Source organism: Triticum dicoccoides, chromosome 6A (genome assembly GCF_002162155.2).
Source record: "Triticum dicoccoides isolate Atlit2015 ecotype Zavitan chromosome 6A, WEW_v2.0, whole genome shotgun sequence".
NCBI lineage: Eukaryota > Viridiplantae > Streptophyta > Magnoliopsida > Poales > Poaceae > Triticum > Triticum dicoccoides.
In genome coordinates this window covers 37,558,035-37,580,434 of record NC_041390.1, presented here as the reverse complement: position 1 = coordinate 37,580,434, position 22,400 = coordinate 37,558,035, and the positions used below count along the sequence as shown (strand labels likewise).

General features: G+C 44.4%; 2 protein-coding genes and 1 pseudogene across 9 annotated transcripts; 2 read left to right on the top strand and 1 right to left on the bottom strand.

Moving 5' to 3' along the window:
• Positions 1-1,075: 1,075 nt before the first annotated feature.
• Positions 1,076-17,318, top strand: LOC119314438. Of its 8 annotated transcripts, none has more exons than XM_037589156.1 (7): positions 1,076-1,214; positions 2,887-3,191; positions 3,996-4,139; positions 13,085-13,210; positions 14,555-14,858; positions 14,969-15,075; positions 15,230-17,318. In XM_037589156.1, exon 7 carries the CDS (start codon positions 16,581-16,583, stop codon positions 17,283-17,285), a length of 705 nt encoding a protein of 234 aa, XP_037445053.1. In that variant the 5' UTR covers positions 1,076-1,214; positions 2,887-3,191; positions 3,996-4,139; positions 13,085-13,210; positions 14,555-14,858; positions 14,969-15,075; positions 15,230-16,580; the 3' UTR covers positions 17,286-17,318. The 8 variants fall into 8 exon arrangements, with proteins under 8 accessions (XP_037445053.1, XP_037445052.1, XP_037445056.1 ...); XM_037589155.1 differs by having other exon boundaries at positions 3,890-4,139; XM_037589153.1 differs by adding an exon at positions 2,035-2,351 and having other exon boundaries at positions 1,100-1,214; positions 2,887-4,139.
• LOC119315588 lies at positions 4,941-6,227 on the bottom strand (annotated as a pseudogene).
• A 1,257-nt stretch (positions 17,319-18,575) lies between the features above and the next one.
• LOC119314440 lies at positions 18,576-19,899 on the top strand. The gene has a single exon (XM_037589160.1). It carries the CDS (start codon positions 18,602-18,604, stop codon positions 19,304-19,306), a length of 705 nt encoding a protein of 234 aa, XP_037445057.1. The 5' UTR covers positions 18,576-18,601; the 3' UTR covers positions 19,307-19,899.
• Positions 19,900-22,400: the final 2,501 nt, after the last annotated feature.

The window sequence follows — 22,400 nt, the reverse complement described above, 5'->3', positions numbered from 1 at the left end:
TCCGCCTCCGAACCTGCATCCTCACCCATCCCCCCTCTTCGCCCGCCACCCATCCCGTCCCCTGTCTCCACCGCCTCCTCTCCGCCGCCGCGCCCGCCGTCTCCCCAGGCCCCCGATTCGCCGTCGAGGACTACCTCGTCGACACCTGCGGCCTCACCCGAGCGCAGGCCCTCAAGGCCTCCACCAAGCTCTCCCACCTCAAATCCCCCACGAACCCCGACGCCGTGCTCGCCTTCCTCGCCGGCCTCGGCCTATCCAGCGCCGACGTCGCCGCACTCGTGGCCCGCGACCCGAAGTTTCTCTGCGCCGGCGTCGAGAGAACCCTGTTTCCCATCCTCGCCGGGCTCACCGGCCTCGGCCTATCGCGCTCTGAGATCGCGCGCGTCGCCTCGCTCGCACCCCGCAGCTTCCGCTCTAGATCTGTCGTTTCCGGGCTGGAGTACTACCTCCCCCTCTTTAGCTCCTCCGAGAGCCTTCTCCGGGGGCTCAAGAAATACAAATACTTTCTCAGTTCTGATCCAGAGAGGGTGGTCAAGCCCAATATTGAGTTACTGCAGGAGTGCGGACTAGGCACTTCCGATATTGCGCAGCTCTGCCTCGCTGTGCCATGGCTGCTCAGCGCCAAGCCGGAGCGCGTCCAGGTGATGCTGGCGTGTGCGGAACGTCTCGGTGTGCCCCGTAGATCGGGGATGTTCAGGCACGCTTTGAAGGCTGTTGAATCCCTTAGTGAGGAGAAGCTCGCCGCCAAAGTGGAGTACTTAAGGAACACGTTCAGGTGGTCGGATGCTGAGGTGGGCATTGCTCTTCGTAAGGCCCCACTGATGCTGACCAAATCCAATCAGACAATGCAGAGCAAGTCGGAGTTTCTTATCTCTGAGATGGGGTTGGAACCGGCGTACCTTGCTCATTGCCCGGTAATGCTCTGCCTTAGTCTGGAGGGCCGAGTCAAGCCACGGTGCTATGTTATAAAGTTTCTTAAGGCAAATGGATTGCTAGATCGCCACTGGACCTATGGGACAATTGTCAGGGTGTCCGAGATGGTATTTGTGGAGACGTTCATATGCCCTCACAAGGAAGCTGCACCGAACCTTGCTGAAGATTATGATGCCACATGCAGAGGGGAAATGCCGACTAATTTCAGATTTACATGAACCAAGAACGGGCTATGAGAATTGGTAGCTGCATATGGTGCGAAAAAGTTTTCACTTTGCATGGTAATCTGGTAAATTATGTTTGTTTGCTCTTTGCCTAACTGGATATCTGTTGATTCCTTAAGCCCCATGAGTTGATGCCATTTGATAGAGAAGAAAGCATTGCCTGCAATCTCTCAAGATAAGAAGTCCAGGAATTATTTATGGTTCCCTCTTCTGTTTAAGATGACGGAAATGAATGTGTGGTTGGAACCAATTTTCTGTTGAAACCAGGACCCTGAAAATCAGAAAGCAAAAGAACTATCCTGCATTGTTGTGATATGCTTTCACGCCGAATTTTGTCTAGCATGTTCCTTTTTCAGTTCGTCGTCTTTTTTGCCCAAATTGTTCACTGTATAATATTTAGATTATGCTTCTAGAAGATATATTTCTACCTGTTCTATGTTTATTGCCTGCCTTCTGATTTCTTTCCTTGTATTCTTCAAATTCCTAAATCCTGTAGTTGACCATACTTTTGCTGGGAATGTTTAAATATTGAACAACTAACCTATTTGGCTCTAAAGTATGATTAACAACTGATTTTTTATCATTTATATCTGCCCTTAATCTTCAGAATTAAATCAGTGGATATGGAATTAATTAGTCTTATAATATCTATCTACTAGTCTTGAATTAATCTTATCATATCTACTGCAAAACTGTCAGTTCACAAAATTACGAATTTCATCAAGTTACGAATTTCAGACCAAATTGTTGCTTTCAGCTAAGCTGTAAGTGTTTGTACAAACTATCACCTTAGGCTTGTTGTCCATCCTAGCATAAGTGGCAAATTTATATGTCTACTGATGGAATTCTTCGTTTTGATTGTGTTTAATGATGCAAGATGGGTATCTGGTCTACTGTTCAAAATCATGAGATGTCATTCTTTTGAAATCAATGAGTCAAAGTTTTCCCCTGTTAAAACGCACGAAAGATGTATTGGAGCTAAAGACAGTACGAGATCAGGCCATTTAGCAAGTGAATTGAGAGTATCAGTGAGCTATTCTTTGTACTTTTCAAGTACAATAATCTGCTTCAGCTGGTTTTCAACTATAAATATTGGGCTACTTTGTTGGTGAGCCTATCCTGCAGTGTAGGTTTGTCAAGCATCAGCCGCCAATGAAAGCCACTCTGATTTTGAAGTAACATAATCTGCTTCAGGTGGTTTTCAACTATATTTGACCTTATGCAATGTAGGATAGGCTCGCCAACAGGATAGGTTCATTTGCAATGTAGGTTTATTTGTCATCGGCGAAGTGTTTTTCTGCCTCTTGCTGCAGAAGGAACTGTGAAACTTCCTAGCTGTATATTTATTTGCAGTTGACACAACTGACAACAGAAATATAGAAGCAATAAATGGATCTGCCCCATTGAGCTATACTGCTTTTTGAACAAGTATAGATGTGCAAATCAAGATAATTTTTACCTATCTATTTTGTTGTGTTAAAATAATCATACTGTAGTTCTTAGTACCGTTTATGCCATTTAGTTTAGAGTTACGCACATTAGTTTTATTGATTAATAGCCTGATCAGTGAGCTCTTTTTAAATTCTAATTGTTTGCTGTTCTTATTAAATTCTGCATCCATGATATAGATGCCTATTGTTGTGAACTCTTTTGCAAGCTCTTTTAAAATTCTAATTGTTTGCGGTTCTTATTAGTCTGTCATGAAAATTTAATCGTTTCTTATGTTCAGCTGTGCCTGACCAAGCAAGTGGCGAATCTGAGCTCTATGGAATGCTTACATATATCAAGGATGAAATGATCTGGATTTTGCAACTCTAAGCTCAGCAAGTGGTGCCAAAAGGATAATGTCTTTGATTGGCTTAAGACTGCTCATATCTGTAACATAGATATTTGGTGAGGTATGAAGCGTAGGATGAAATATATGAACCGCCAAAATCTAAACCCTGGACAATATACCTTGGCTTCCATTGGGTTTGATGTACATCGGTAAATGGCTATGTGTCTGCGTCAATTCTCCAAAGAATGCATCACTTGGTATCTCCAAAACTTCCAGTGCTAAAATTGCTTTTTGTATTTCCTTTGCATCCATAGATTTGATATCTACCTTAGATGTTCAGTGTTAAAAGCTTCACATCAGTATATCTTGGCTTCCATTGGGTTTGATGCCCATTCCGTAGTTGTTTAAGTAACCTTAGCAAGACAATGCTATTTAAAAAAAAATCTTCTGATTCTTGGGAATAATTTCATCACGTGATCCAAATATCTGATTATGCTTCTAAGCTAAATACTCAAAAGTATGGCCCTATGGATAGTGTTCATGTTTTCCATGTAACACAGCCCTACTTCTATCTTCATGCTATCTGTAGTCATGTTGTGCATGGCCCTGTAAATAGTTTTTGCTACCACTCCCTCCGTCCGAAAAATATCTAGCACTAACTTGGTGCTAGATACATCCATTTGAGAAATAAGCTTCGGACAAGCTTTTTCGGACGGAGGGAGTACTATTTTGCTTCAAGTATCATAGCTGCCATATGCACATACTACTCAGACAGGCTCTATAAGTATATTTTTACTTACTGTTATCCTTTGTGTATTAACATGATCAATGCATATTATATGTACCCTTCTATAAGTATTTTTCCTTCGGAGCTAATGATATCTCTGCTTTTGTATGTGCGTTTGCCAATGCCATGGTTGAATTATTTTTTTTGTGTGTACACTGAAAACTGTAGGGGCTACTTACCTGACACTAAATATTTGCAACCCACCTAAATATTTAAGCAATTTTACTTGTCTTCCAATAAACCTGCACAACATGATTGCACATCGTCCGGGCAGATTTCTCCTCCATTGTCATGATGATTTGGCAGCATGTTTGGAGAGAAAAAATGACAGGATCTTCGATCTGAAGGCAGTGAACTTAATGGCAATCTGTGATCGCATCTCAGAGGAGATATACACATACACTTGCATTTGGCTAAGGTACCCTCTTCCCCCTCTCTTCTTGGTAACAATGATACGTAAAATTGCGTTGTATGTCCGTGTAAAGTAGGACTTTGCACTCTATACATATTGATACTTATGCATACTGTCAACCATATAGGCTGTAGAGAAGGGCAGTTCTGCCCACTCATGATATTTTTTCATAAAACGATTCCTTCAAAATCCATGGGTTGTCTCACCGAGCTTCTCCTAATTATGGCCTTATGTTAGTCCCTAGATTGCAGTGATATTCTCTGGACTATCTTTATTTGAATATTTCATCTTTGTGTTGTTGTACCTTGTCAAGACTTTGATTCCATCCCAATTCTTTCTGTCTGTGACAAGACCAAGACGTGCCTTCTAGTTACAGGGTCCTGGTTCTTTGTGTCGCCCGAGGGGATTCTCTCATATGAGCAGATGTTGAAAGGCAACCGATGAAATTGCCCTGAAAAATTTCCTGTGGAATTAACCCCTATTTTGCAGTGGTATTTATATTGGACCTCGTTATCTGACAAACGTTCGTCAGGAAAGGTGGCAAAAGCGAACGTTTTGCCTGACAGATTTAGTTCTAGGGGGGTGGCAACTTTAGTTGATGAGGAGGGGTGGGGGGGGGGCAGTTCGCTGGGGAGTGGCAACATTTTGCCTGACAGGTTTACTTTTGAAGCCATTTTTTTTCTAGAAAAACTGTCATCGCTCGATCAGGATCTAAGGCCTGTGCCCTGTGGGTGCGTTTGCTGGGAACTTCCCCACTGGACATTTGCCCAATAACATTATTTCAAATGTTGGCTAATAATGATCAGACTAAATACAAGTGGCGGTGGCCGACGATGTAAGGTGAGGCAGCTCGTCTTTTTCCTGTAGTTGCATTGCTTACAACATGGAAGGTCGCTCAGCACTGTTGGGGAGGGGACACCAAAGGCCCATGACAAGTACATGCTGCATCTGCTCCATATCAAAGTTGCCTCCCAACCTCTCATCAGCAGTGGCCTCCACCATCTTCATCTGCTCCCCATGGAAGTTGCCTCTCGAATTCTCATCGAGCATGGGACCGCTTCTTTTATAGTGATCCCATACTTCCTGGAGTTGCGCCACCCACACGCGATCTCCAGTAGAATGAGCCCGAAGCTATAGACATCGGTGCTCCTGTCGAACTTGACATCACCTTATATTTTTAACTTGGGATCCATGTACGCATCGGTCCCCACGGTGGTGGTCACCAGTGAGGAGTTGTTTTTGTTGCCAATCCTTGATAGCCCGAAGTCGGCGAGCTTGGCATTGTAATCATCATCCAAGAGTGTATGTTGCCTGGCTTGATATCTCTATGTAGGATGTACGACACACACTCGTGGTGGAGGTAGACAAGAGCCGATCCTATCCCCTTCACTATTTTGTACCTGGTTGGCCATCGCAGAACTGTCGCGTCCTTGTCATGTAGGTGATGGTCGAGATCACCCTGAGGCATCAATTCGTAGACAAGGAAAAGCCTATGATCATCCAGCTGCTTCAGGCACCGGCACATCAAGTCCCATCTGCTTATGCAGCACCAGCCTTGCAACCTGACCAGATTCTTGTGCTTGGTGTTGCTAATGGTGTTGACTTCCGTGAGGAGGTCCTTGGCTCCTCCTAGCCTGGACCCCTTCAAGAGCTCCTTGACAACAACCTGTTGTTATCCTCCATCATGATCGACCTTGAGGCCTGTTCCCCAGTACACCGTGCCAAAGCCGCCCCTCTCCGAGCTTCCTCTCCATGGAGGAGTTGTTGGTTGGGCGAGCCAAGTCCCGGTACCGGAATTGCTTAGGGCCAGCCCTCGAAACCATGAGGGAATTACGCCTTTGTCTCCACATAAACCATCATAGAATGAACGAATCCACGAGCAGGAACACGGAAGCTCCTCCAGTAATCGCTGCTGCAGTTAGACCCGTACCGGATAACACACCCGGATTGTGAAATAACCTCCTAAATCTTTGTGCAAGGTTGTAAAAAGTTACTGCCCTACTCAAGATGAGCACATACATATCGGTATTGGTAGTTCTTTGGGAGCAAGCGTGAAGTTGAAGGACCATCACAATATCTCATGGAGCTCCACACCTATGCCAGTGGCTGCAGAGAACCCTACCGCCACATTTGGTGGGAGTAACATTTCCAGGTAGGGCAACTGCGAGCTTGTTAGACAGATAGATAGAGTAGAGATAGAATTTAGTTAAATAGTTTTGATCTCCTCTCGATCTCCCATCTATCTGGACGCATCCTAGCGATCGTCCTCAACTTGTATGCCATGTGACATGGTTGGCTGATCGCCTCAGTCTATAAATACCCGTGGCCTGCTACGGCAGGAAATATGCTTCCCATAATATTTACATGGTACCAGAGTTGCTTCCTCATAAGGATCGTAGATCACATCTAGCCAAGCTCCCGAGAGAAATCATGACCGGCACCACCACCTCCGTGTTCGCCAGCACCATGAGTGCCTTGACCTCCCAACCTTCATCTTCCACCTTTGCTCCCTCCTCCAGCACCAACGTCGTGTCCCTTAGTCAACCACCGTAAGAGAAGTTCACGAGGACAAACTTCCTCTTGTGGAAGGCCATCATGCTGCCCCACATTAAGGGCGCATAGATGGACGCAGCAAGCCCAGTGTCGCCCGTCACCGTCACTGTCACCACCGACGAGAAGGAAGAGCAGAACGTCAACTATGCGCGCGCGATCTGGTACGCTCAGCAACAACATGTACAAGGCTATCTAATGGGTTCTCTGTCCCGCGAAGTGCTTGCCTAGGCCGTCATGCTGCAGACTTCGGCCGAGATGTGGGGCGCCATCCATGCCACGTTCGCTGCCTAGACACGAGCCGAGTCCGTGAACACCCAGAATCGCGCTTGTCAACCTTCAGAAGGCTAACTTCAGCATGAAGGGGTACCTCGCCCAAATCAAAGTGCTCTCTGATGAGATCACTCTCGCTTGTGCGCCCCTCTCCAACCACGAGATCATCTCCTATGTCCGCTTAGGTCTGGACCTTGAGTACAACTTTGTGGTCTCAGCCCTCGACCGCCTCGAGCTTGTCATGCCCCTGGAGCTTTACAGCCAGCCGATGAGCTTTGAGGCACAACTCAACCTTTCCCAAGGGATGCTCGTACAACAGTCTTCTGCCAATGTTGCGGCTCGTGGCCGTGGCAGTGGCAGCCCAGGCCGTGGTCACCAAGGACATGGCTGTAACAGCGGCGTGCATGGGCGTGGCAACAACAACACACACGCGGCTAGAATCAGGAACACATCATCCTCCTGCACTGGTAGACCACGCTGCCAACTATGCAAGAAGCCAAGCCATGAGGTAACTGAGTGTTGGCATCGTTTGATGAAAATTATGTTCCCGACGAACGCCATGTAGCCACTTTTCTCTGGGAACAAGGAAACACGGTGTGGTATGCTGACTCCGGGGTGACCGACCACATCGCAGGTGAGCTTGAGAAGCTTGCCATCCACGAGAAGTATTTCAGCAACGACCAAGTACACACCGCCGCAAGCGGTGGAGGTATGGGCATTCATCACATTGGTCAAGCTTCAATTAATGCCCTATTTCTAAACGTGATCTTCCATTAAAAGATGTTCTCCACGTTCCACAAGCCAACAAAATCTTGCTTCTATGTCTCGCTTATCAGCGTATTCTTTGAAACTCATCCTAAATATTTTCTTTTAAAGGATTGGGGCAACAAGGGAACTCCATCGCGGTAGATGCATCGGAGGACTTCACGCCATCACATGAGGAGCATTTAGTCGAAAGCATTGTCGTCAAGCCTACTCCATCGTCAACCCTCCTTGGCAAGATGTCATCAAAGAGTTGGTGACTCTTGGCACACTGACAAGCATCACAAACAGACTCTTTATTTTCACTACCTGAAAATGGAAGATTGCCTTGATTGACTACTTGCTCAACTATGATTGATGACGGATGTCCTACTCTTTGATGCCATCTTGCCAAGGAGGGCTTGATGACGGCGCTTTTGATGACTAAATGCTCCTGATGTGATGGGGTAAGGTCCTCTGATGCATCTACCGTGATGGAGGAGTTTCCTCGTTGCCCAATCCTTTATAAAAATAATATTTAGGATGAGTTTCAAAGAATACATTGTTATGGGTTGTTAAGCGAGACATAGAAGCAAGATTCTTATTGGCTTGTGGAACGTGGAGAACATCTTTTAATAGAAGATCAATTGGGGAACCAATTGAGGCTTGACCAATGTGATGGATGTTCATATGTCAACCGCTTGTGGCAGTGTGTACTTGGTTGTTGCCGAAATACTTCTCGCGGATGGCAAGCTTCTCAAGCCTGGAGTCAGCATACGACACCATGTTTCCTTCTCCTTGTTCCCGGAGAGCAACAACCACATGGCGTTCGCCGAGAAGATAATTTTCATCAAAATGGTGCCAACACTCAGTTACCTCATGGTCCGGCTTAATGCATAGTCAGTAGAGTGGTCTGCCGGCGGATGATGATGATGTGTTCTGACTGTAGTTGTTGCCGGTCATGTCTAGGCTATTTTAGCCATCGAAGTGCAGTCTAGCGACCAGCATCCCGGTGATGTTAAAATTGATGGATGCCGTCATGGTCCCATTCAGGCTGAATCTGGGTAGGCTTGTCGTGTTAACCGAGTGTCCGAAGGAGCTGAGGTCGATGCCAATGTTGTTCAAGGTTTCTTGTTTGTGACGCCGAAGGCATCACCAGCCGAGTCTGGCGGTAGCGCCGATGGCTAGCCGACGAGGAAGAAAGCCATGGCATCCCCTTTGGGGTATCCATGCATGAGCTTTTCTGAAACAGAGACATAAGATTTGCCTCATCTATTAATTAAGGAAAGAATTGAGTTTGTTTTACAACCGACTCTCATACTATAAGTGCCTAGCTTCTTAGCCCCTGCGGTGCTCCAAAGATTGGCTTCGGCTAAAATGGTGTTTAGCAAGATCACCGATGGTTTACTCTTGTTACAGAAGACACGGGAGTTTGTCTTCCAAATTGTCCAAGATACAAGCATGGTGAGAGAAGTCATGGCCATCTAGCTGGGGATGTTCAACCCGGTCCTATTAGCCCACCAAGACTTGATGGAATCCTCCAAGTGCCAAGTAGAAGTGTACATGTGGTCGAGACCAAGCTTCTCAATGACCAAGTTCCATAGCTAAATTGTAAAACGTCACTTGAAGAAGAGATGTGCTCTAGCTTCACGACCATTCTTGCAAAGAGGACAAAGGCCACAGTTTGGCCAGCCTCGCTTGGCCAATCTATGGGTGGTCCAAATTCGGCCTTGTATGGCTAACCAAGCGAAGAACTTGACTTTTAGCAGAGCCCAAACTTTCCAAACCATTTGTTCCATAGGTGAGAGGTCATATCAAAGAATTGCGCCTTGTAGGTGGAAGCCGCTGAGTAGAGCCCATCTGTTGAGTTTCCACACGATGTCGTCCTTGGTATGCTCATCAAGATGGAAGTCACGCACAAGCATCCAAATGTGAAGAACTCCCTTATGTGGTTGACGGAAACAATTGTGGATGGTTTAATCTTTTAAATGCAAGCATTCTCCTTGAGGGCCTCACGCAACTTCCAATCTTTTCTCGTTGATGCCTTGAAAATGAGAGGGGCAATCTCTTTTGGTTTTTGTCCAAGGAGCCATGGTGAGTCCCAGAACGGTGTTTTAGCGCCATTCTCCACTGTGATGGTGGTGGAGGCATAGAAGAAATCAAGGTCATCCTCATTATAACGGTTTCCCATACCAATCTGCAAGTTCCCCGGCTCCTTCCATTCAAACCATGACCAACACAACCTCAAGGCCATAGCGATTTTATCAGTGTTTGAGCACCTCAAAGCCTCCATATTTGAGTGGCTGACAGGCCGCCTCCCATTTCACCTTGCGTTTTGCACTAGTAGTGTTGTTCGAGTCGAACCAACGAAAGGCCCGCTCAAGCTTGTTAAAATCGAGGAGTGTGCTCGGCAGGACGACAAGTGGTGTTGTAAAGTAGACCACCTGGGAAGTGACGACGGACTTGACTAGCGTTGTGTGGCCACTAGTAGTGATATGTTGACCCTCCCATGTGACGAGTTTTCCTGCCACCTTGTCTTCAAGGAAGTGAAGGTCCACCTTCTTGAGCTGCCATACCGAGAGAGGAAGGCCCAGATATGTCAAGGGGGACGAAGCTCTAGTTGCCGGCAATCTCTGCAGAATGTGGCCTAAATTGAGTTGGTTGCATTGAATGGGCACCACTGAGCTCTTTTGGAAGTTGGTGCAAAGACTAGTCACCTCGTTGTACCCCTTTAAAATAGTTGCGAGGTTATCAATATCCCTCTTGATAGGGGTCATGAACACGGTCGCGTTGTTCTCATATAGGGAGGTTCTCACCCTAGCACCTCTCTCACGAATCTTGTGAAGGAGACCCTTCTGAGTTGCTAGTTCCAGCAATGACGAACATGAGAGGTGAAAGTGGATCTCCTTGGCGAAGCCCCCTACTATGCACCATGGGATGGCCAAGGACACCATTCAAGAGGATCCGCGATGAAGATGTGCAGAAAAGCACGGTGATCCAATTTCGAACCTTGGTCGGGAAGCCTTTCCTTTGTAGAAGATCAAGGATGTACTCTCACTTAACCGAATCAAAGGCCTTGCGAATGTCAAGCTTGAAGAGTAGGGTGGGGGTCCCGCACTTGTGCAACCGGCGGGCAAAGTTCGGACATACATAAAGTTATCGTGAATCCTTCCCCTCTTGATGATTGCACTTTGCACGTTGGAGACCAGGGCATCCATGTGGGGGCCAAGGCTGATGGATAGCACGTTCACAATAATATCGATAGCATGGACGAGACTAATGGTTTTGTAGTTGGAGATGCCCTCCGCACCCTCTTTGGGCAAAAGCACCACATTTGCGGAGTTGAGCCAATGGAAATTTGCCGAATGTAGGGAGAGGACTGCTACACACACGATGGGTTGTGCCCGATCTGTGGACGACAGGCTACGGCAGCCATCGATCAGTTGGGTTCACGTGGGCCGCAGCCATCGATCACCAGGTCGTTTGAGAATCGTCCAGCACATTGTCGTGTGCATAGTAATTTCGATGTAGGGACTCAAAGATGTGTATGACCCTCATAATGTCATCTTTGATGGTGTCCTAGCATTTCTTGAAGATGTCGTGCATTTCTTGAAGAAGATGTCGTGAGGTCATCTGGTCTGGGCATGCCTATGAAGCCATCCATGCATGAGCTCGCCACCTCATGGGTGGTGTTGTCATACAAAGGCAACGGGGGCCCATACGACATTAAGCCGCGGTTGCCGGTAGTCACTGCTGCAACGGAGTTGCCTGCAAGGTTGACCAAGCTGTCGTTCACGGCCGCGTCACCCGAGAAATTGAGGTATTTTGCGTCGCATGAGGATGAGTTGGCGAAGTTGAAGCTAAATGAGATGGGTGGCGGCGTTGCGGCGGCGACATGTCAAGGAGCATCGAGTGGCGAGGAGAGGAGGAAGCAGCCGGCGTAGAGGATGATGATGAGAAGAAGCTGCTACTGGGGCGCGCCATTGCTTGCAGGAAACATGGCTGTCTGTCTAGCTAGCGCTGTCTGGCTGGCGTTGGGGTGTTGTGAGCTCAGGAGCGTGAACTTGCGGCATATATACACGACTAAATTACCTTTAGATTAATCACGTGGGTGCATGTATCTCATCCGAGTCATGTCTGAATTTAAGTAGGTGGCAAGAATCTTCCTGCATGTTAGTGAAGGCATTCATGCACACTGCCATCACCAGTGGCGGAGCTTGAAAAGAAAAGTTGGGCGGGCCAGAGAGCACAATAGTTTTCAAATTCTAAAGCATATATACTATTTCAATATATATAGTCGGTACACCTTCTGTTCACATTGAATACAAGATGAGGTGATGCATATATACATATATACTACCAAGACCAAAATAAGCCATAACATTTGACCATATATACTACTCAAGACCAAAATAAGCCATACGCCCATACCATTTGACTATCAGGCAAGGTTGTGTGCAGGTACAAACTACAAATCAGCATTCCGTTCCTTCACGCATTCCATGGCTGCCTACACCTCAACTTGTAACCTGTAAACATAATGGAGTGAATCATTTATGCTACAGCAAGGCCCATTGCCCAATTGTGTAAACAAAACTTGCCTAACAAATTAGAAACCATCTTCTGTGGTCTGTGGTCTTGGACACTAGACAGTAAACTACAATGATCTTCAGTGAAATATTCAGCCAATTGGGGATTTTGAGGATGACTCAATATAAATGAACAATGACCTAGGTTCAATTCAGGGCAATAAAATTGGGAATGATTTGAATCGATTTACCTGCGCAACTTGTGAGGATTCAGAGAAGGATTTGCCCAGCTGGCAATTCACAGCCTCGTGCCGTCGCCGCCGTCGCCGGCTTACCGGCTCGCCGCTCGCGGCTGCATGTTCGCGTCCGCGCGTGGGTCGGCTAAGCAGTGGTTGTGGCCGGTGGGGCGTTTGAATGTTGGATGAAGGGATCACTGGAAGGGAGGGACTGATGTGCTCCGCGCCCGTGGGCGGCGGCCGGCAGCGATAGGCGCCACGGCAGCCGGCGGCTGCGCTATGAGACGGCGGTGAACCGTGAGCGGCAACTTCGCTGTGTGTTTTTTGTTTTTTGGGAGGAACGAATGTGGCCGTGCGAGGCAGAGGGCCGTTCGCGATGTGTTATGTTATGTGTGTGTTGTATCGATTGTGGGCTGCACCTGCGTACTGGTGATGGGCTGGGCTGGCCAGCTGGGTATGAAGCATACATATATAAAAAAAATTAGCTCCAGACCTGGGCGGGCCACGGCCCACTCGGCCTTGCAGAAGCTCCGCCAGTGGCCATCACTGTGCTACCTTTCCAAGTTGTTTTATTCTGAGCCTCCACTTAATTGTACCAGTTGCTAACTTTGCTATATGATAGTCTGAAAGATGGAAACCAGGGTGCAAGTCTGTGGGCAGTGGGCCGGGCACACGACCACCAGCTGCTACTACTTGTGGACTGCTTTAGTAGCCGCATGTTCCCGATATGAACTTTATGTACTGTCAGGTAATTATCAGGACCTTGGCCTTCAATTATTTTATGCAAATTTGGTTGCCCTCCAATCTTGACTGAAGTTTCCTTGGGGTGGTTGTGATGACATTGACTTTGACGGGCGGGTTTGTGTAGTTCCCACCTTTAGGGCTCCGTTGGTTCACAAGATAGGAAAAATGTGCAAAATGTAGGGATATGATAGAATGTATGTGTAGAACAGAGGATTGAACTCTATATTTGGCCTTTGTTGAGGAGCCTGTCATGCAGCAGTTTAGGTTTCGCAGGCATTGGAAGAGTACTTTTCCTGCCTGTTGTCGCCCAAGGAATCTGTGAAAGTTCCTATCTGTATATTTGTTTCCACCTGACACAGCTGAGAACAGAAAAACGGAAGCAAAAAAAGAACTGCCCCGGTTAGCTATGATGTTTTTTTTATAAGTATACATGTAGAAATCAAGATAATTTAGCTATCTTTTTCTTTTGTTAAATAGCTATACAGTAGTTTTTTGTGCTATTTCTGTCATAGCGCTTACCTGAAATCTTTGGTGTATTTGCAAGCACCAGCAACGACTATAACATGGAAGAAACTTAGGCACCATTAATTGTTCCGTTTGTAAAAAAAATGCATCTAGAAATTTGTTGTAAAAAAACGATTTGGATCTTTTTTGTTTTTTGCTATGCATGATTCAGAGCTTGTCAGCTTAGAGCTTGATAATGCGATATCAACTCATCCAACGGATAATGGGAACTATTTCGGTGGCGGTAATGGCCTCCAGTAGTTTTCCATGGAATCATACCATTCTGTAAACTGAGAATGCTTATAAGCTAGATATTCGAATTACAGTACTATGAATAGTTTTTGTTGGCTGGGAACAGTTTTCATGTTTTCCACGCAACAGAGTCCTAGTTTTATCTTCATGCTATATGTAAGCTACACCTTGGTCGAATTGGTTTCAACAGTGGAAATATTAGCATTTTTTTATGGTAGGAGATTGGTTTCAAAGGATGTCAATTGACTCTTTTCCACGAACACTAACAACGGGAAGATCTTCCTATGTATCTTAGCAGCGACTGTTAATCCCTATACTTTGTTTTTGCTGAAGGTACTAGACTGGATGTTGATAACATTTGCTTTTGAAACATTCATACGGTGAGCCACAGAGGGTAGGTCTGCTCACTTATGACATTGTCATAAACAAAATCCCATCAAAACCATGGATTAACTCACCGAGCGTCTAGTTATAGCTTTGTGGTAATCCCCAAGAGTGTACTGCTATTCTCTGGATCATCTTTGCTTGAACCCTTCACTTTTGTGTCTGTTGTACCTTGTCAATACTTGATTCCATCCTGGTTCGCTTCCAGTCACAGGGTGAAACTTCAGGTGACAAGGCTGGCGAATCATCAAGGTGCGAGATACATCATGCGCTCAAGTTTTATGTGCCAAGTAGTTCCCAGGACCAAATCTTCACTCTGTTCAAATATCGGCATGATGAGGACCACGGGAACATCCTCTGCTGCAAAAGTTTGATGAATCGATCCCGTGCCCCATGTTTCAGTCACTGCCTCCATGAGCACGGTAACTTGCCAACTTCAGTAGGGAGATTGGCACTGGCATGACTACCTGACTGTCGGGTAACACCCTCCAGGCACCCATGGACCAGACCAGGTACGAATCTGAGTTCTGTCTCCTTCAGAAGTTGCACACCTTTCAGAATACTCAGCTACACTCCACTGCGCTCAACATGAAGGATATTTGAGACTTATGTTTATGTATAGGTTTTTTTATATACTTCCATGTTGGGATTGGTCCAGCATCGCCCCCAACAGTGCACACCCACTCTTTATGACTAAAAATAGTTCTGGGTGCTTGTAGCGCAACAAAAGTAAGTTCTACTTACGAAATATCACCATTTATTTGTCTAAGAAACATGTTGATTTTGCAACTACGAGATCTTCCACTTATTTGGTTTCATTTTACATTCTGTCACTATATGTGCTATATATACATCACTAATTCACTTTCTCCCGCACCCGTAGACTGCAGTTAATATGCAATTGCAAATGCCCTGATTTCTTGCTGGGAGTATTTGCCAGATACTCTAATCTTCTAATTGCCGCCATTTCAACCAAGGAATGACCATCCTTTAAAGAGAAGAGAAGAGAAAAGAAGGAAGAAAGGAATGACCATCCTTTAAACAGACTGTAAAACAATGTAATCTTGTAGAAATTCGACCCCCCAAACTAACCCATTGGAGATTACTCCATTTCTTTACGCGGTGCAGAATTTTAAAGTGCGCTCTAAATTGTACTACATCATACCAATGACCCGACCTGGGTAAAACACTGACTTCAAAATAAGCAGCATATTCTACCATTTTTTTTTTGGTTGAGAAAATGCAGAAGCCTTGTGTTTCATTCCATTGAGAAGGTAGAAGAGACACAGTACACACACCCAAACGGGCAGGAAAGAAAACGATTACAGAGCACAACAAATTATTATGTAACTACGTTTGTGCCAACATTACAAATTATTACGAGACCTGGTATATTGGCAGAAAGCTTCAAAATTACTAGCAAACAGGATTCGTTTAGCATCTATGCCATTTAGCTAGTGACCTCAGTCGTAGAACTGAACAATTTGGCTAGCAACAGAAATAACCTAAAAAAGAAAAAAATCTATTAGGATGGCAAACTTCACCCACAATGATGTTTGAGAATCAATTAGTATAACCAAAAAGAAATAGCATCGCATAACATTGAAAAGAGATTGGTGAGCAAGGTCACGATTCAAAACCTTGTTTATGTCATTGTTTGATACGATATAACTGAAAAGATGGGGACACAATGTTGAACAAAATAAAAGGCGCATTGGATCTTGTTTTCCGATACATGAAAATGCCAGCTCCAAATTATGAGGCACCGGCCGTGGTTATCATGAGTATCCATCAAAAGAAAAAATAGCCGATTAAATGAAGAACATGCCAGTAGCCAGCAGCATTCCACTAGATAATAGCTTCAGCGTGCAATTATGTCAAGATACACCACCAAACTATGCCCCTCTTAATTAGTCATGCTGCCAATAAGTGGAACATGACAATGTGATGGTTCTTCTCGAGGACACCAGACACAATAAAAAATGTAGCAGACATGAGATGACTTTAGTGTTCTGATCTCCATGCTTCTGGCAGATCTCAAGGCATAGTAGACAGCATCTGGGAGATGCAATGGCATGATTCTTCATGTCTACCATTCATATGCTACAGTACATGTTTGAACATACCTTCTGCATAAATAGGCGTCAGCAGACCAGTAGATACATCAAGCTATAAGCTCTTCTTTTCTGCTCCTCTCCTCAACCACAAAATAGAGAAAAGCTTCAAGATCAGACATGGCTTTCCACCTAAGATCGATAAGTTTGCCTTCTAGGCCTCACCCCACTGGGACCGAGATTGAAGAAGAGATGTTGAGCCTAGAGGCAAGCATCTCTTCCTCCACGACCATCGGCATGATGTGCGAGGGTCAGAGGAGGCTTGGAGACATCTATAATGGCGTCGAAGAGATCATCTGCCTTCCAAGCAGCCAAGTCTGTGCCTACCAGCAGAGGACGGTGTTGGATGGAGAAATGGACGGTTCTCTCGAGCTGCTAGATCTATGTGGCACCATGCAAGAGATCTTTGCCGAGATGAAGGCCATCATACAAGAGCTGCAACTGTCTCTAAGGAAAGGGGATGATGCGGCTGCTCAAGCCAGTATCCAATCTTACACCAGCTTGGCGAAGAAGGCCAAGAATCATTTCAAGAAGACCACGAAGAAGATTTCTGCAGACTGCAGGATGGTCATGCTCTTGGCCAAGGCCAGAGAGATCTCTGTCTCTCTGCTGGAGTCCACACTCCATCTCTTGTCGAAGCAAATTGAAATGCCTAAACGGTCTCTTGTTTCCAAGGCATTTCACAGAAGGAAGTCAGTTTTTTGCAAGGAAGAGCAACTGTCAAAGCTAGAGTGCAGCATCATAGATCTTGAGAGTGGAGCAGGACATCTGTTCAGGAAATTAGTCCAAAGCAGAGTTTCTCTACTCAACATCCTTAGCTCATAGATACTCCCAAGTCACTCTTGACACCATTCGATTAGCATCCGCCTTTTAAGGAATAGCTGATCTTCATACAATTTTCCCCTATGTATACACTATACAGTAGAAATGTACATGATACTATAGCAAGAGAAACAAAAGTTTTGATCCGTTTGACCATTTCATATTTGAAGATGTGCTTGTGATCCCAGTATACTTAATTTTGATAACCTTGGTTAGTGGATCTTGTCCCTTATGCATGAAACATGCCAGATCAAAGTCACACGGTCCCAACTTGTAGTTTGCAGAATCAATCAGTTTTATTATCCAGATTCTCCAGCACCACCACCACATGGCTATGCAGTCTGGCACTACAATTAATTATATTTCTGGTTTCATACAACAAAGTCCAAATTAGTGCTCAAATTTTAACATCGTCGACATGTATATCATTTAAGCATTTCAGGCAAAGTAATAACAAAAACATTTGCTCTGCAGGATTAACAATAATCTGAGCAAGACCTAATCCAAACTTGGCAGTGTGCAAAGTCTTTGTTCCTTTTTGTATAATAATTCTCAATACACAAAGAACAATCAATGCTTTGTATGCTTATTTCAGACTTCACCAAAAATAAATATGGCGATGTTCGAGAATCAGTTAGTATGTTCAAGAGGTAATAAGATTGTACAAAACATTGAAAAAAATAGGGTGGCTACGGGCACACAACAAATGCTTGTTTCTGTAATGGTTAGATATAAAATGGTGGGTGGCTGAAAGCCTCAAACTGAAAAAACAGGGATAACACGCTGAACCACTAACATGGATCTTGTTTCCATGGCCTAAACATGCCAGCTCTGATCATCGAAGCTTTAACTTGTGATTCGCAAGGGTGCCCACCAAAGAAAACACCTGATTAAATACAGGCATTCCACGGAAAAATGCTAGGTTAGCAATCCATTAAATAATGACTTTGGTAAGCAATTATGCCAAGATCCACCATCAGACTAAACTGGACTGCTGGTTCTTGTTACCAATTGCTGGAACATAATAATGTAATGGCCCATAGCATGGACAGTAGACACATAAAACAATGTACTAAACATGAGACGACTTTAGGATTCCAATCTCTATGCTTGTGCTTAAAAAATCTCAAGGCATAGCAGACAGCATGTGGGAGATGTAATTGCATGATTCTTCGTGTCTACCAATCAAATGCTACTGCTTCTACATTTCTATATAAATAGGCCTCAGCAGAGCAGGAGACGCATCAAACAAATAAGTGTTCCTTTCTTCAACTCTTCATCAACCACAATATATACTGAGAAAAGCTTCAAGCTCAGATATGGCTTTCCACCAAAGATCGACAAGTTTGCCTTCTAGGCCTCACGTCAGTGAGACCCAAGTCGAGCAAGAGCTTCTCAGCCTAGAAGCAAGCATCTCTTCCTCCAATTCCATCAGCATGATGTGCGATGGTCTCAGGAGTCTTGCAAACATCTATGATGGTCTTGAAGAGATTATTTGCCTACCAAGCCACCATGTTTTCTCCTCCCAGCAGAGGAACATGTTGGATGGAGAAATGGAAGGTTCTCTTGAGCTGCTAGATCTTTGCAGCGTCATGCAAGAGATCTTCGCCGAGATGAAGGCCATCATCCAAGAGCTGCAAGTGGCTCTAGGGAAAGGGGATGATGCAGCTACTCAAGCCAAGATCCAGTCTTACACCCGCTTGGCGAAGAAGGCCAAGAATCATTTCAAGAAGACCGCGAAGAAGACTTCTGTAGATTGCAGGATGGTCATGCTCTTGGCCAAGGCCAAGGAGATCTCTGTCTCTCTGCTGGGGTCCACACTCCGCCTCTTGTCGAAGCAAATTGAAATGCCTAAACAGTCTCTTGTTTTCAAGGCATTTCACAAAAAGAAGTCAGTTTTCTGCAAGGAAGAGCAATTGTCGGAGTTAGAGTGCAGTATCGTAGATCTTGAGATCGGAGCAGGACATCTGTTCAGGAAGTTAGTCCAGAGCAGAGTTTCTCTACTCAACATCCTTAGCTCATAGGTACTCCCAAGTCACTCTTGACGACCTCCGATTGGCATCCGCCTTTTAAGGAATAGCTGATCTTCATACAATGTTCCCATGTGTATACACTATACTGTATAAATGTACATGATACTATAGAAACAGAAAGAGAAACCAAAGTTTTGATCCATCATCCTTGAAGATGTGTTTGTGATCCCAGTATAGTTTATTTTTATGCCCATGGTTAGTGGATCTTGTTCCTTATGTATGGAACATGCAAAACCAAAGTCACATGGTTCCAACCTGCATTTAACAGAATCACTCCAACCTGTATTTAACAGAATCATTCAGTTCTATTATCCAGATTCTCCACCACTACCACATGGTTGTGCAGTCTGGCACTACAATTGAATATATTTCTTGTTTCATACAACAGAGTCTGAATTAGTGCACTCAAATTTTAACATCTATGACATCTATATCATTCAAGCATTGAAGGCGACAAAACAACAAAAACATTTACTTTGATACCACAACTTTTTGCATGATCTACGTATTAACAATAATCCGAGCAAGACCTGATCTAAACTTGCCAGTGCACAAACCTTTTGTTCGTTTCAATAAAATGATTGCCAGTGCACAAACCTTTTGTTTGTTTCAATAAAATGATTCTCAATACACAAACAACAATCGATGCTTTACATGCTTATTTCAAACTTTACCAAAAGAAAAAATATGCTGATTCCGGAGTATCAGTAGTATGACTAAAGAGGTAATAAGATTGTACAATTTTTTTGCAAAAAATAGGGTGGCCACGGGCACACATCAAAAATCTTATTTCAGCAATGGTTAGATATGAAATGGTCATGCTACTCACACGGTTGGTGGCTGGAAGCCTCAATCTGAAAAAATGGGGATAATACGCTGAACCCCTAATATGGATCTTGCTACCATGGCCTAAACATGCCAGGTCCGACCTCGAGGCTTTGACCTGTGATTTGCAAATGTGCCCACCAAGGAAAACACGTTATTAAATACAGGTATGTCATAGCTAAATGCTAGGTTAGCAACCCATTAAATAATGGCCTGAGCATGCAAGAAAGATCCACCATCAGACGAAGCTGCGGTGCTGGTTCTTGCTGCCAATTGTTTGGACAGTAGCACAAAACAATGTACTAAACACGAGACGACTTTAGTGTTGCGATCTCTATGCGTCTGGCAAATCTCAAGGCATAGCAGACAGCATCTGGGAGATGTAATGGCGTGATTCTTCATGTCTACCAATCAAATGCTACTGCATGTACATTTATGTATAAATAGGCCTGAGCAGAGCAGTAGACACATCAAACCAAGAAGTATTCTTTTCTGTTCCTCCTCTCTTCAACCACAATACAGAGAAAAGCTTCAAGCTCAGATATGGCTTTCCACCAAAGATCGACAAGTTTGCCTTCTAGGCATCACGTTAGTGAGACCCAAGTCGAGCAAGAACTCCAGAGCCTAGAAGCAAGCATCTCTTCCTCCAATTCCATCAGCGCGATGTGCGATGGTCTCAGGAGTCTTGCAAATATCTACGATGGTCTTGAAGAGATTATTTGCCTACCAAGCCACCAAGTTTGCTCCTCCCAGCAGAGGAACATGTTGGATGGAGAGATGGGATGCTCCGTTGAGCTCTTAGATCTCTGCAGCACCATGCAAGAGACCTTCGCCGAGATGGTGGTCATCATCCAAGAGCTGCAAGTGGCTCTAAGAAAAGGAGATGATGCGGCTGCTCAAGCCAAGATCAAGTCTTTTACTCGCTTGGCGAAGAAGGCCAGGAAACATTTCAAGAAGACTTCCAAGAAGGCTGCATCCGACAAGATGGTCATGCTATTGACCAACGCAAGAGAGATCTGCATCTCTCTGTTGGAGTCCACACTCCATCTCTTGTCGAAGCAAATTGAAATGCCAAAGCAGTCTCTTGTCTGCAAGGCATTTTACAAGAAGAAGGTTGTTGTTTGCGAGGAGCAATTGCAGGAGTTAGAGTGCAGCATCGGAGATCTTCAGAATGGAACAGGAAATCTGTTCAGGAAATTAGTCCAGAACAGAGTTTCTCTTTTAAACATTCTTAGCTCATAAATACTCCACATCACTCTACTCCCTGCGATTGTCATCCGCCTTTTTGAGGATGAGCCAATCTTGATACAGTTTTTCCATGTGTATAGTATACAGTACAGATGTACAGAAATTATAGAAACAAAGACCAAAGTTTTGATCCATATTGTGATACTGATAATAATCTCTTGGGGCTTTGTGATGAATATATGCATGACAAAAGCAAATGTGTATGATGTCAATAATTTTTTAGGTTCTGTTAATTAGGTTTGTTTTACAGGTTACATTTTTGTGGTAAATGATAACAACAATGGTGTTAGGCCTACCATAAAACTAGAAGGTTGTCGGTTCCATTACACCTACCATAAGATTCATGATTAGCCTTATTTTATGGATCTCACTTATCATGCATGGGAGTGGGACAAGCCAGGTCGAAGCCACATGGCTGATGGTTTTACTTGCACATAAATCAACTAGCCAGATTCACTTCATAGTTGGAAATGCTGGCCTCATATGCTCAATTAATATTTAGATATATATTCACATTTATTCAGATGATAAAGCTTGCATTTCTGATAAAATCATAAAAATAATGATGATGGGTAGGTCAAGTGGAAAAATGAAATCTAAATGTTCTTGATAACAACAATAATCCATGTTCGCAGATGAAAAAAATTAGTATGATGGTATATTCAGCATAATTTTAGTTGGTGTTTAATGGGAGATAAATATTGGATTGAGCATTATAGGTTTCCAGAGATAGCATGTCTTAATGTTTAACACATTGATACCAAAAATATCTCCTGTAAAAGCGAAATATTTTGCCTCATCAAAGCATGGTAGATAGACTTTGGTAATATATTTTGATCTCTTTCTTACCCCTTCTCACATTGTATAGGAGCACCACAAAGGATGTTAACAGAACCGGATAGCACAGCCTGGAACAACATGCTGATTAAATCAGTGATTCCTTACACCAGCAATCACCAACCGCCCTGGGGGTGCAGATGAGTTTGCCACTAACAATGAAGACACGGCTGTA

What these genes read in the sequence shown, in the direction of transcription:
- LOC119314438 (XM_037589156.1), top strand. Translation starts at nt 16,581, where the DNA reads ATGGCTTTCCACCTAAGATCGATAAGTTTGCCTTCTAGGCCTCACCCC.
- LOC119314440 (XM_037589160.1), top strand. Translation starts at nt 18,602, where the DNA reads ATGGCTTTCCACCAAAGATCGACAAGTTTGCCTTCTAGGCCTCACGTC.